General features: G+C 48.4%; 1 protein-coding gene across 1 annotated transcript in view; it reads left to right on the top strand.

Moving 5' to 3' along the window:
- The window catches only part of CALB2 (calbindin 2), a 28,816-nt gene extending 24,488 nt beyond the window's left edge, over positions 1 to 4,328 (top strand). Inside the window, exons 10-11 of the mRNA XM_036834119.1 lie at positions 93 to 164; positions 3,652 to 4,328. Of these exons, the coding sequence (XP_036690014.1) occupies positions 93 to 164; positions 3,652 to 3,768 (189 nt within the window). The 3' untranslated portion in view covers positions 3,769 to 4,328. The remainder of the gene's footprint in view (positions 1 to 92; positions 165 to 3,651) is intronic.
- Positions 4,329 to 12,695: the final 8,367 nt, after the last annotated feature.

Genomic DNA, 12,695 nt, shown 5'->3' with positions numbered 1-12,695 from the left:
CAGAGTAGAGACCATTAGCAAAGCTAGACTCTGGTCGGAGGTCGTGGGGCCTGAGTTCTGAGGCTCTGTGCTGACCCTCTGCTCCCCGCCAGGACGGAAGTGGCTACATTGATGAGAATGAGCTGGACGCCCTCCTGAAGGATTTGTATGAGAAAAACAAGAAGGTGAGTGGCTGAGCCCAGAGGTGGGGTGCTGTCCTGGAGGTGGGATGGGAGTGGGAAGGAAGGCCGAGGGGTGCATTTTGCTCCTCTCTGATCACCCCCTAACAAGGCAACGGCAGTTTTTTGGTTTGATTTTTTTCTGGTTGAATTGATTGATTTTTTTTTTTTTTAATACACATAAAGAAGTTTGCCATCTTCACCACTTTTAAGTACAGTTCAGTGGCATTAAGTACATTCACACTGTTGTGCAACCGTCACCACCATCCAGCACTCTTTTTCATCTTCCCAGAATGAAACTCTGTAGCCATTAAACAATAACTCCCCCTTGCTGCCTGCCCCTGGCCACTGGCACTCATCATTCTACTTTCTCTGTGAATCTCACTGCTCTAAATACTTCATACAAGTGGGATAATACAGTATTTGTCTTTCTGTGTCTGGCTTATTTCGCTCAGCGTAACGTCTTCAAGGTTCATCCGTGTTGTAGCACATGTCAGAAATTCCTTCCTTTTTAAGGGTCAGTAACATTCCATGGTGTGTCTATCCCACATTTTATCTGTCCATTCACAGGCAGACACTTGGGTTTCTTCTACCTGCTGCCTGATGTAAATAATGCAGCTGTAAGGCCACGGCAGTTTTGATGTGGCCCAGTTCTTGGAAGTGTCCGCCACATGGCCAACAAAAAAGACTTTTTTACAGGAACCGGGAGATGAGTCTTGGCAGCGTTTTCCTCTACCTCCTGCAAAATGTCTTTCTCTGAGAAAATGGTTTTGCTGCTTTCTTTAATTAGATGAGTAACGCTCTATAATTCCTTGCGTTGTCTAACTGCCTGGGCGGTCAGGCTAGAGCTAAATATAATGCTCAATTTCAGGGCAAAAAATTCATCACAGCCTCTGAGTCTATCTGTCTCCCTTTCCAACTGCCTTCCGACTTCTTTATCCTGAATATCATCCTTCATTTCTTTCACCCTAAATTTATTTTTTTTCTTTACACTACCTACAATTGCTTTTTGAAAGAGGCAGAAAACAAATTATAAGCAAGTACTTCCTAGGAAGACAGGAAGTACTCACCAAGTGTTTGAACTCGGCAAACTTTTTCCTGGCACCAAACTCTAGGAGAAAATTATTTGTGCATCCTTATGTGTCCAAGGAATGTTGCGCACCGTAATGGAAAATATCTTTAACTGTAATTGTATTAATGAGGCATGATTATTCTCCATATGACCCTGCTTTATGCCTGAGGCTGATGGGCCTTGAAGGCAGGCATTAAATCTTGGGAGAGACCCGAATCTCCTGGTCATCATCTAACTAGGCTCTTTCTTGATTACCACAAAAGACAACTCATATGGCTACAGAGCTTGACTCGAGATGTGGAAACAAAAAAGAGTCAGGTGTTGGAGCTAGGAAACAACTCTGAAGGTTAGAGAACAAGGATATTAATAAAATTGTTTACCCAGGAGCCTTCCACCTGTACTAAGCTCCAGATTTAGCACATGGGGATTGAGTGAATGTATCAGTAGAGAGAGCTGCATGCTTGTAAATAACAGCCCCTGAGTTGGGAGGGGAATGGCCATTTTTAGGTGAGCCCACATGGCAGATGCATATGCCTTTTTTTTTTTAAATAAATTTATTATTTATTTATTTTTGGATGTGTTGGGTCTTCGTTGCTGCGTGCAGGCTTCCTCTAGTTGCGGCGAGTTGGGGCTACTCTTCATTGCCGTGTGCAGGCTTCTCATTGCGATGGCTTCTCTTGTTGCAGAGCACAGGATCTAGGCGTGCGGGCTTCAGCAGTTGTGGCACACGGGCTCAGTAGTTGTGGGTCGCAGGCTCTAGAACACAGGCTCCGTAGTTGTGGTGCACGGGCTTCATTGCTCCGCAGCATGTGGGATCTTCTCGGACCAGGGCTCGAACCCGTGTCCCCTGCCTTGGCAGGCAGATTCTTTACCACTGCGCCACCAGGGAAGTCTGCATATGCCATTTTGATGGTGCCTGCACGGACAGTGATTCAGTTTCTGAGCAGATTGTTTGAGGCTCCTGAAGGACAGGCTGATGGGCTCAAACTTCGACATTTCCTAGCACTCCTAAGACAGTTGCAACTTGCTAAAGCCGTCCTCAGCTTCAAGCAATACTTCTAGACACAGAAAGTAAGCAGCCCCCTCTGTCCATTCTGCTAAAACTCTTGATGCCACACTGAACTGGAGGGTTTTGTCAAGCTCAGGCTTGATATATGGGGTCACTTCCTTAGCTCCTAATTGAGTGGTAGGTCGCTCAGGCACACCCCGGTGTCATGGACTAGGTGACGTTTTTTCCAGGAACTTCACAACTTTAGTGAAGATGCCCCTCAAAAAGCTAGAGATGCTTGCAAAGTGCCTTGGGGCTGGGTGGTGGCACAAACCCAGGAATCAGTAACGTGAGGGGATGTCACCAAAGGATGCAATAAAAGACTGACCTTGGAGCACTGAGGACATGTGAGCCAAGTAAAGAATTACTCAGGGGACTAAGACTCTATATGGCTGTAGAGTTGGTCCCATCCTTTAGCCAATACCTGAGTCTTTACACCTCAATTTTCTCATTAGCTGAATGGAGATAATGACCCATCAGCCTGGAAGGGGAACTATTTAAAAAAAAAAAAAATCTGCCGATATGCTCAATACAAAAGGAGGAGGAGGAGGAGGAGGAAGAGGAAGGAGGGAGGGAAAGAAAAAGACAGTTGTTTAGTGATTTTCCAATGTTGATGATGACTTTGCTCTATTTCAGAACTTTTGGCTATTTCCACCCAAAGCAACACAAGGCATGTGGGTGTTGGTTTTCTGTAAATGTTGGCCTACATTTTATATGAGACTATGGGCATATGTTTGTGGGTCACCTGTCTTAGTGCCCCTCAAGGCCACAGGGAGCCAGTGAACAAGCAGTAGGCTGGTAGGCTTGCTGCTGGAGGAGAAAGGAGTTAGAATCCCTTGTTTCGCTGGGTGAGGCTTTTAGGGAAGCATGATCCAAGGGGCCTGAAGACAAAACCAGGGAGTTCCCCTGGCATTCTCCTCCTCACCTGCAGGGACCCAGCAGATTGAGTAAACGGAGGCTCACTGAGGGAGAGGAATTTAGAGAAGCTATGCATAGATAATGACTGTCATCAATAGCTACTGTTTGGAGTGATGCTGTGTGTCAGGTACTGTGCTAAGTATTGTTTACATTCATTTCCTCATCTAATCATCATAACACCTCAATGAGGCAGGCTCATTACTGTACCCATTTTACAGATGAGGCAGCTGAGACTCAGAAAAGGTTGAATACTTTCCCCAAAGCAATGCAGCCAGTAAGTGAAAGGAAGAGCATTTTTCATCCAGGGCTTTCTGACTCCAAGGCCCATGCTTTGTGTGCCTCTAAGCTACTTGCACTGAGATGGGATAAGGGAAAGGTTCTGGCTGAATTAACAGCTGGGCCGTGTAGGTGGGGCATCCTCTGAGCCTCTTACCCTCTCCCTCTCTGTCTCCTAGGAAATGAACATCCAACAGCTCACCAGCTACAGAAAGAGCGTCATGTCCTTGGCCGAGGCAGGGAAGCTCTACCGCAAGGACCTGGAGATTGTCCTCTGCAGTGAGCCCCCCATGTAAAAGGGGGGATGGGGGCTGCTTCTCCACCTCCCCCCAAACCTGCCCCTGCTGCCCTGCCACTTCCACCCAGACCCGGAGATCCTGAGCATCCCTCCCGCTGCCCCTGCCATCTGCACACACACCAGCCTGCAGAGCAGGAAAGAAGAGATGGAGAAGGGGCTGCTGACGGGCTCCCGGGAGCCCCCTCCAACCCAACCCTGGCTGACCAGTCACAGTGCTCTGCATGCAGAGGGGCACCAACCGCATAGAAGGTGGGCGGGGGCACAGGTGGGGAGTCCCTCGTTCTCTTCGCTGTGATGCATGAGCTCATTCGCTGTATGATTTAGGCTTCTATGTCCAACAGAGTGGACCCTCCCCTCTGCCTCTCCCCCATGCCACCAGCCGTCCCGAACCCCCAGGTTCCATGCCCCGCCTCGCTAGTGGTGTAGCTGTCTTCTCAGAGCTCCTTGTTCGTGGCGGGCACCGGCCCTGTCCTTGACTCAGCGTGCTCCCTTTCCCTTTGGGTTTCTTGTTTACCAAAGAAGAGTTTACAGACAATAAAAAGGAAATGTTCTCCTGTGGAAGCTCTCCCAGTTCTGGCTGAGTGGTCAACTTTCTCTCTACCGCCAGTCCCTGACAAAGAGAGAGCCTGTTCTCAAGTGAGTGGGGAGAGTGGGGGGACCACCCAACTGGGGCATAACCACTAGAAGCAAGGGTGTGGGACCCCAGGACGCTGTACTTTCCCTTGCCACTCAATGCCTTCTCTCCATCAGCCTGTCACTTCTCTACTCCACGTTTGTTTCCACATTTCTGAAATCATAACAGCAGTTATCAGTTCATTGAAAGTTTACTAAATGTCAGGTATTATGCAAAACAGTTTGCCTGCGGTATCTCGCTTAGTCCCTTGAGAGGGGTGCTGTGATTGTCTCCAGCGTACAGATGAGGAAACTCAAGATTAAAGAGGTCGGGCTTCCCTGGTGGCGCAGTGGTTGAGAATCTGCCTGCCAATGCAGGGGACACGGGTTCGGGCCCTGGTCTGGGAAGATCCCACATGCCACGGAGCAACTAAGCCCGTGAGCCACAATTACTGAGCCTGCGCGTCTGGAGCCTGTGCTCCGCAACAAGAGAGGCCGCAACAGTGAGAGGCCCGCGCACCGCGATGAAGAGTGGACCCCGCTTGCCGCAACTAGAGAAAGCCCTCGCACAGAAACGAAGACCCAACACAGCCAAAAATAAATAAATAAATAAATTAAAAAAAAAAAAAAAAAAAAAAAAGATTAAAGAGGTCAAGTAACGAGTCCCATGTCTTAGGGCCAGTTGGTGGCGTAAAGCCAGGGTATGAATCCCAAGGATTGGATCCACATTTTTTTTTTTTAATTGGCCACACCGCACAGTTTGCAGGACCTTAGTTCCTTGACTGGGGATTGAACCTGAGCCCCCTGCAGTGGAAGCGCAGAGTTCTAACCACTGGACCGCCAGGGAATTCCCTGGATCCACATTCTTTACAGTAGGGCTACCAATGGCCTGTGGCAACAGTGGGACTAGGTGATCTCCACCCAGCAGGGGGGACCTCCACCCAGGAGTTCCAGGCACCACGAACTTAACTTCTCCCCCCTCGAAATGCAATTTGCCCCACAGCAACATATCAGATGCCCCTTGGTATAGGGCCAGCATGGCCTTTGGGTGCACAGAACTCTTTGGGATCCTAGAACAGAGAGATACCTGATTTTTTTTTAATGCTATCAGATACTGACTGTTTTGACATTACCTCATTTAACGTCCCAACAATCCTTGCGCTGGATACGATTTTCCGATGAAGAAACTAAAGCTCAAAGACGTTAAGTCACTTTGGAAGTGTCCCTTCAATAACCAGGAACTCACCTGGAGCAACAGAGCCCCCTGGGTCGAATATACGCCTCCTTTCTTTCCCAGCCACGCCCCTTTCTGAGAGAACCTGTCCTGTTCACCCCCGGAGGATGCAGCCAGTGAGCCACCTGACCTCGGTCTGCCTGCCCACAGCTGACGGGGCCGAGAGGGGACATCTGGTCCAGGCGGGGCCCCTAAGGGTCTCCTGGAATCTGAGGCTGAGAGCCAGGGCTGTCAGGCAGAATGTGTGGCATTGAAGCTGGGTGGTGATACAGCTTTGGGGGCGAGAGGTGGCACGACGGCGATCCAAAACCAAGCCCGAAGTGATGCTGAAAAGAGTAGGAACCAAGAGCCTGGGAGAGTCAGAGAGCAGTGGAGAGAAGATGCAGAGAAAAACAGGGAGGAAGGACAGAGATTGAGAGAGAGAGAAAGAGACAGAAACAGTGAGGGGAAGGGGAACCATCCAACAGCTCCCATGAGGCCCTGTTGCACGGCCTAATACCGATTTCCCTGCCACCCCTATGTATCCTACCAGGGGATCTCCTGTCCACTAAGCGCAGCCCCCCCACCCTATCATCCCTAGTTGTCCTCGGCCAGCATCCCCCAGGATGAGGCGCTGCAGCCCAGTCTACAGCTTCACACCTGCCCTCCCGACACACACCGCTCTGCCTGGGCTTCCCCTCAAAGCCCCCGAGACAAGATGGGGTGGAGCGGTTGCCACAGCCTGGGATCCATGCAGGGGCAGAGCTGGGTCCTTTTCTACCTGGTTGCAACTCCAGGACCCAGATTTGCTGGAAAGGGAAAGGGCCTAGGAGCCCTTTCTCCCAGGCACAATCTCTATTCAGCAGAAGGGGAAACTCATGCCATCAGGGACACTTGGTCTTTCATAAGCCCGTTTAGTTCACTGTGAATGCAGGTATCTGTCTATTGAGACAAAGGGAGAGGGGAGAGTGATGCCAAGGCCATCACAGTGCTGTGCCGTCCTCAGGGCTGTGCTGACTGTCTCCTGTGTTAGGAGCCCACGCCAGGGGAACAGGGGCGTGGGGTGGCATCTGGGATTCATTTCACCCTCTTCTTTCTCTCTTGTGGGCACTAGACTTTGTTGCTGCCTGACTCACAGGTGCATTAGGAGCTGCTGAGATCTAAACACAGCCCGTCAGCGGAAGATCCTAGCCCAGCTCCGTGCCCTTGAGTGGAATTTCCCATTCCACATAGAGCCTTGGGACCTGAGACCGAAGTCGAGAATAGAGCAGTCCCATGCAGACGCAGAGATTTCAACCTTAAAGGCAACTGTCTCCCGGGTACATTCTCCATTCACAAAATTCCCTTTGGAAAGATTACCGAAAGTCAGGCACAAACCCATCTAACTCTGTATTTTGGAGGGGGACACCTGCCTTCTACCCTAGCCTCCCAGGACCACCCCAGGAATGGCCCCGCCCCTGTGAGGTCCAGCACCTTTCTCTTGTCTTGAGTTTCTCCAGGCAACTCTATCAACAGCCCCACCTTCTAACACAAAGGTCAGCAGAAACAGGCTATGAAGAAAAAGGAAAATGCCCAGGAACACCAAGTCCAGTTAGTAAGTCCCGACAAAGAGAGCTACTTACTAGCCACTTCCTGTGAGGAAGTGTCACACAGCTAACTCGATTAGCTGGAATTAGTTGCATCTCAAGGCCGAGAGAACAGGCTGGTCAAATCCACAAGGTGCCAGGTCACTGGGAAGAACCCGAAATGGTTTGGACCACTGCAGTTCTTTCCCCAAGCAAAGTGTCAATAATATAATTTTCCTGACAACTACTTTCTACCACGGGTTGCGTGGGGAGACGGCAGGAAGACAAAGACATAGGGGATAGGCTCGGTGGCACTGAGAGGGCATGGCCCTGACCCTCGGGGAACACGTGATCCCACGAGGAGCCTCCCTTTGGTGTACTTGGTGCACCCTTGAACGTGTGGCCCACACGCCCCCTTTGGCAGCAGCAACAAAGGGACTGCCCCTTCCTCTGGGAATCCCTCCCTGGCTTCCCAATGTTTAGCTTGGGTGCCACTTCCATGGGCACCTTCGTTCAATAATAAGTATTTGTTGAGTACCTTCATGGAGCTTACACTCTAAGGTGAAAAAGACAATACATAGATTAAAATGTTCATAAAGTTGTGATACATGCTGTAAAGTTCAACATGGGAAAGAGATAGGAAGAGGGGAGGGAGGCGTTATTTTAGGTTCTCTGAATAGGTGAAATTCAAGAAGAGATGTGAATGAGGTGAGGAGGTGGACCTTGCTGCCATCTTGGGGAAGGGAGTCCAGATGGAGGAAACAGCCAGTGCAAAGGCCCTGAGGTGGGAGAGTTCCTGGCATGCTCAGAAATGTGGTCACTGGGGCCGGGCAGAATGAGGGAAGGGGGTGAACAGTTGATGGGGCTGGGGAAACAGGTGAGGCCAGGTGGAGGCCACAACAAAAAGGACTTCGGATCTTACTGTGTCAAAGGAAGCCACTGAGAGGGGAGATCATCAGAGAAGTGACATGATTTATTTTCAAGGTCACTCTGGCTCCTGTGTCAACACTAAACTATAGGAGGCAAGGGAGAAAGCAGAGGCGCCAGTTAGGAGGCTGACGCACCAGGGCCACTGAGAAACGCTGATGACTTGGACCAAGGAAGTGGTGGGAGGTGACAGCAAATAGCAGATTCTGGACCTGTTTCTAAGATTGAATCAAAAGGGCTTGCTAAGGACTGGATACGTGACATGACAGAAAAACAGGAGTCCAGAAATGACTCCGATGCTAGCTGGAGCAACTGGGTGCATGGTGGGTGCCAGTAACCGAGACGGGAGAGGAGCAGATTTGGGGATGGGTGGTGGGGGGGGTAACTGGGATTTGGGACATGCTGCCTGGCATTTGGTGTCTGTCAGGACACCAACGGAAAACAGACTGCACATTCACATTGTGGACCTTCAACAAACATCCATGAGACAGACAAATGCTAGGTGCTGGGGACACAGCAGTGAATAGGATATTCCCTGGTTGCCGAGAGCTTAAAGGCTCCTGGGCCTGAGAGATGAGGAAACTAGCAACTCCGCATGGTAAGTGGTAGGTCAGAAAAAAGCACAGGAAGAGGTCCCTAGATTGGGGGTGGGGGTGAATTCCTTGGTGAGAATGCCTGGCAGTTAAAACATTAGCGTCCACAGTGGCACCAGAGCCAGAGGAAGCCAGGCTCAACTGGGGGGACTGCAAGTCCCTTGAGAGCTGAAGCTCAGAGGGGAGAAGCTCAGAAGGTAAAGCTCAAGGACCAGACAGGACCAGCTTGTGCAGGGCTGGACACCACTCTCTTTTCCCAGGCTGCTTTGCAACTCCTTTCTTCTCCTTCTGGTCCTGGCTCAACCGTCACCTCCTCAGTGAGGCCCACCCTGATTAAACTGCAACCCACTCACCCCCACCCCATGCCCCATAACCCCTCCCCACCAGGAATATTTTTCCCCATAGCACATGACCACGTGCCCTGATGTGTGTTCAGGTGCTCCCCCAGCTAGAAGGTAAGTCCTCCAGGGCGGTGCTCACACTCTACTGTCCTGCCCACACCTGCTCAACCCACACACCTGGCGGCACCGTTCCTTCCAGCCTCCTCCTCACCTGGCACCCCTCAGCTCCCCAGAATAGTGGCCCCAAAGATGTCTGAGCCCTAAATCCTCGGATGTAGCGAATACGTTATTTTACGTGGCAAAGGGGAATTGGGACTGTAGAAGGAATTAAGGTTGCTAATCAGCTGACTTTAAGAAGATTATCTCGGATTATCCAGGTGGGCCCAAAGTAATCACAAAGGTCCTTGGATGTGAAAGAGGCAGGCAGAACCCAGAGTCAGAATGATGCAGTAAGCGGGAAGCATTTAGAAACTAGGAAAGGCGGGAAAACATTCTCCCTTAGAGCCTGCAGAAGCCCCGCAGGCCTGCCGACACCTCAGTTTTAACCCATTTTGGACTTCTGACCTCCAGAACTGTAAGGTAATAAATTTGTATTGTTCTAAGCCACCAAGTTTGTGGTAAGTGGCTACAGCAGCCAACAGGAAGTGAATACAAAACATAAAACATAGGTCCACCTACTCGATATTTGTGTTCCTGTCACATGATGAACTATGGGGAAGAATGTATCTTCCTGCGAGTGTTTCTGTGAGGATCCAGAGGATGCCAGTCGCACACACGCTTCGCACGGTGCCTGGCACACAGTCTCACTAACTGGCAGCCGTGGGATGATGTCTGCTGTGGCCGTAGCACAGGAGGCTTCCTCTGCTTTCTGCTCTGTGTTCTGTGGCTGCCCCAGGACTCACGGGGACCCAGCTGGTTCCAAATTTGGGAAGTCTCACCTTTTAGAGAAGGCGCCCACCTGGTGTACCGCATCCTCCTTCGGGGATGGGAGTCCTCCAAACCTGGCGGACACCCCAAGGGACAGTTCTGTCTGCCATGGCCCAGGAGCTGACCTCACACACCAGGCCCATGAGGGGGGTCCTGGAAACCACCCAGGTGCCTGGCTCAGGGTGCTCGGTCCTCCTTACGCCTGTCATTTGTTTCCACTCAGGGATCATAGTCAACCGGGAGAACTTGGCCAGACCGCTCCTTTGTTGGTCTCAAGTTCCCCATCTGTAGAATGGGAAGCTTGGAGTGAACGGTGTGCAAGCCTCCTTCAAAATCTTACCCCCTGACAGCTCACTGAAGAGCGTTTATAAATGACAAACAAACACATCGAAGATGACTGACATCATCAGCCATTAGGGAAATGCCACTGTGAGATCCCACTGCACACCAGTGTAAACTGAGTATCATTTTTAAATGTCTTATCCCCGCTTACAAAAGCAGAATCTACTAAATTGTTGTGGATGACAGGGAGCTGAAGAAGAAAAAAGGCTTCCTCATAGAGCCAGTAAGTTGAGTGTTAAAACAACATTACCAACAGTTTAAAAAAATAACCATAATGAAATTCCCACATCCCTCCATGCAGTGCTCTGTAATTCATTCTTGTTCCACTGGATCTTGGATTAGCAGTCTGCTTTCATGAAGCCATCTGCTTCTGGACCAAAAAGAGTCCTGGAAATCCTGACTCGACCCACATTTATAGTCTGAGAGCTGCTTAACTGACATCAGCTCAGAAGCCTGCACCCAAGAGTCTATTCTTTATATAAAGTATGAACGGTTTGAAGCACCTGGTACAGTCTTTTATCACAAGGTTCTAAGACTGTCCTTTTTAATTGACGACACATGCTGCACCCTGCAGCTTAGAGCAGAGCCTTCAGGCAAACACCAGACTAAACGAAAACATCTCTAAGATGACACAGACTTCATGGCTGTGGTTAATTGATTACTCTAACCAATAAGATCAAAATGGAGGAGAGTAAACTTCTCTCTCAGGCTATAGTACAGAATGATTTCATGAGACTTTAGATGAGCCTTTGCCCTGAGGGTAAAAATATATGGGCAGTGAGGCACTGACAAATCACGAGGAGCTTCCATAAACCACACGATTTCTAAAATACTTACGTTAACATTTCATCTATATAAGCATAACCTCAGGAAGGCCAAAAACGTTCTCTGATCTGACAAGTCTTCTTGTGCAAATCTTACAAGAGTAACACATCAAACAAACCTAACTCTTTCTGGCACTCTCTTTTGATAAGATGCAAAAACAAATCTTTGTGATTTTCCAGGGCTCCTCTGAGAAATCTCAAAGAACATAGTAGGTGTAAAAGATATCTTGAAAATTTTCTCTTTTTTTCTATATTTATTAAATTATTTGAAAAGGGAGAATCTAAAGAGTTACCAGAAGGGATATAGACACTTGATTAATATATGATCATGGGTGCCTGAGGAACAATCCTTGGTTACCCACTTAATTAACAACATTTAAAAGTAAACAGGGCTTCCCAGGTGGCGCAGTGGTTGAGAATCTGCCTGCCAATGCAGGGGACACGGGTTCGAGCCCTGGTCTGGGAAGATCCCACATGCCGCGGAGCAACTAGGCCCGTGAGCCACAACTACTGAGCCTGCGCGTCTGGAGCTTGTGCTCCGCAACAAGAGAGGCCGCGACAGTGAGAGGCCTGCGCACCGCGATGAAGAGTGGCCCCCGCTCGCCGCAACTAGAGAAAGCCCTTGCACAGAAAGAAGACCCAACACAGCCATAAATAAATAAATAAATAAATAAATATTTAAAAAAAAAAAAAGTAAACAGACCCAAGAGTATTGAAGGCATATGTCCACATAAAAATTTGCACACAAATGTTCACAGCAGCATTATTCATAATAGTCAAGAAGTGGAAACAAACCAAATGCCCATCAACTGATGAATGGATAAATAAAATGTGGTGTATCCATACACTGGAATATTAATCACTCATAAAACGGAATGAAGTACTGATACATGCTACAACATGGATGAACCTCAAAAACATTATACTAAGAAGTTTCACAAAAAAGGCCCCATATTGTATAATTCTATTCATATGCAATGTCCAGAACAGACAAATCCATTGAGACCAAGATCGCACATGCCTCGCGGCCAAAAAACCAAAACATAAAACAGGAGCAATATTGTAACAAATTCTATAAAGACTTTTTAAGAAATGGTCCACATCAAAAAAAATCTTTAAAAAAAAAAAGAAAATGTTCTGGAATTAGGTAGAATTAGATAGTGGTGATAGTGGTGACGGTCACACAACCTAATAATATACTAAAAACCACTGACCTATACTCTCTACAAAGGTGAATAATATCTTAATTTTCTTTTAAAATGCCTATGCAGGCATTGATTGTGAAAAAATTAAGTAAAATAAACAGAATTATACACATAGCTTGTTCATAAGTGAGGAGTTTCTATTTTTTGTGCTGTAAAATGGTCTAATCAAGGACACAACAAATTCAACGTAAAGCACCAAAAAGTTTTCTGGTGGCATACAGAATCTCTGCTATCGAGAATAACCTTCTGTATTGTAGGCAATGGTATTAATCAGTAAACCAAGGAGGCAAGCCCACCCAACCTGAGCAAATTTTGCTAAAATAAAATATATTTCACCGTTTCTTTTCAGACAAAGGTATTATAAAGTAATACAAAT

Source organism: Balaenoptera musculus, chromosome 19, assembly GCF_009873245.2.
Source record: "Balaenoptera musculus isolate JJ_BM4_2016_0621 chromosome 19, mBalMus1.pri.v3, whole genome shotgun sequence".
NCBI classification, from domain to species: domain Eukaryota; kingdom Metazoa; phylum Chordata; class Mammalia; order Artiodactyla; family Balaenopteridae; genus Balaenoptera; species Balaenoptera musculus.
The sequence above is the reverse complement of the archived record's forward strand: the minus strand, read 5'-3'. Positions and strand labels throughout refer to the sequence as shown.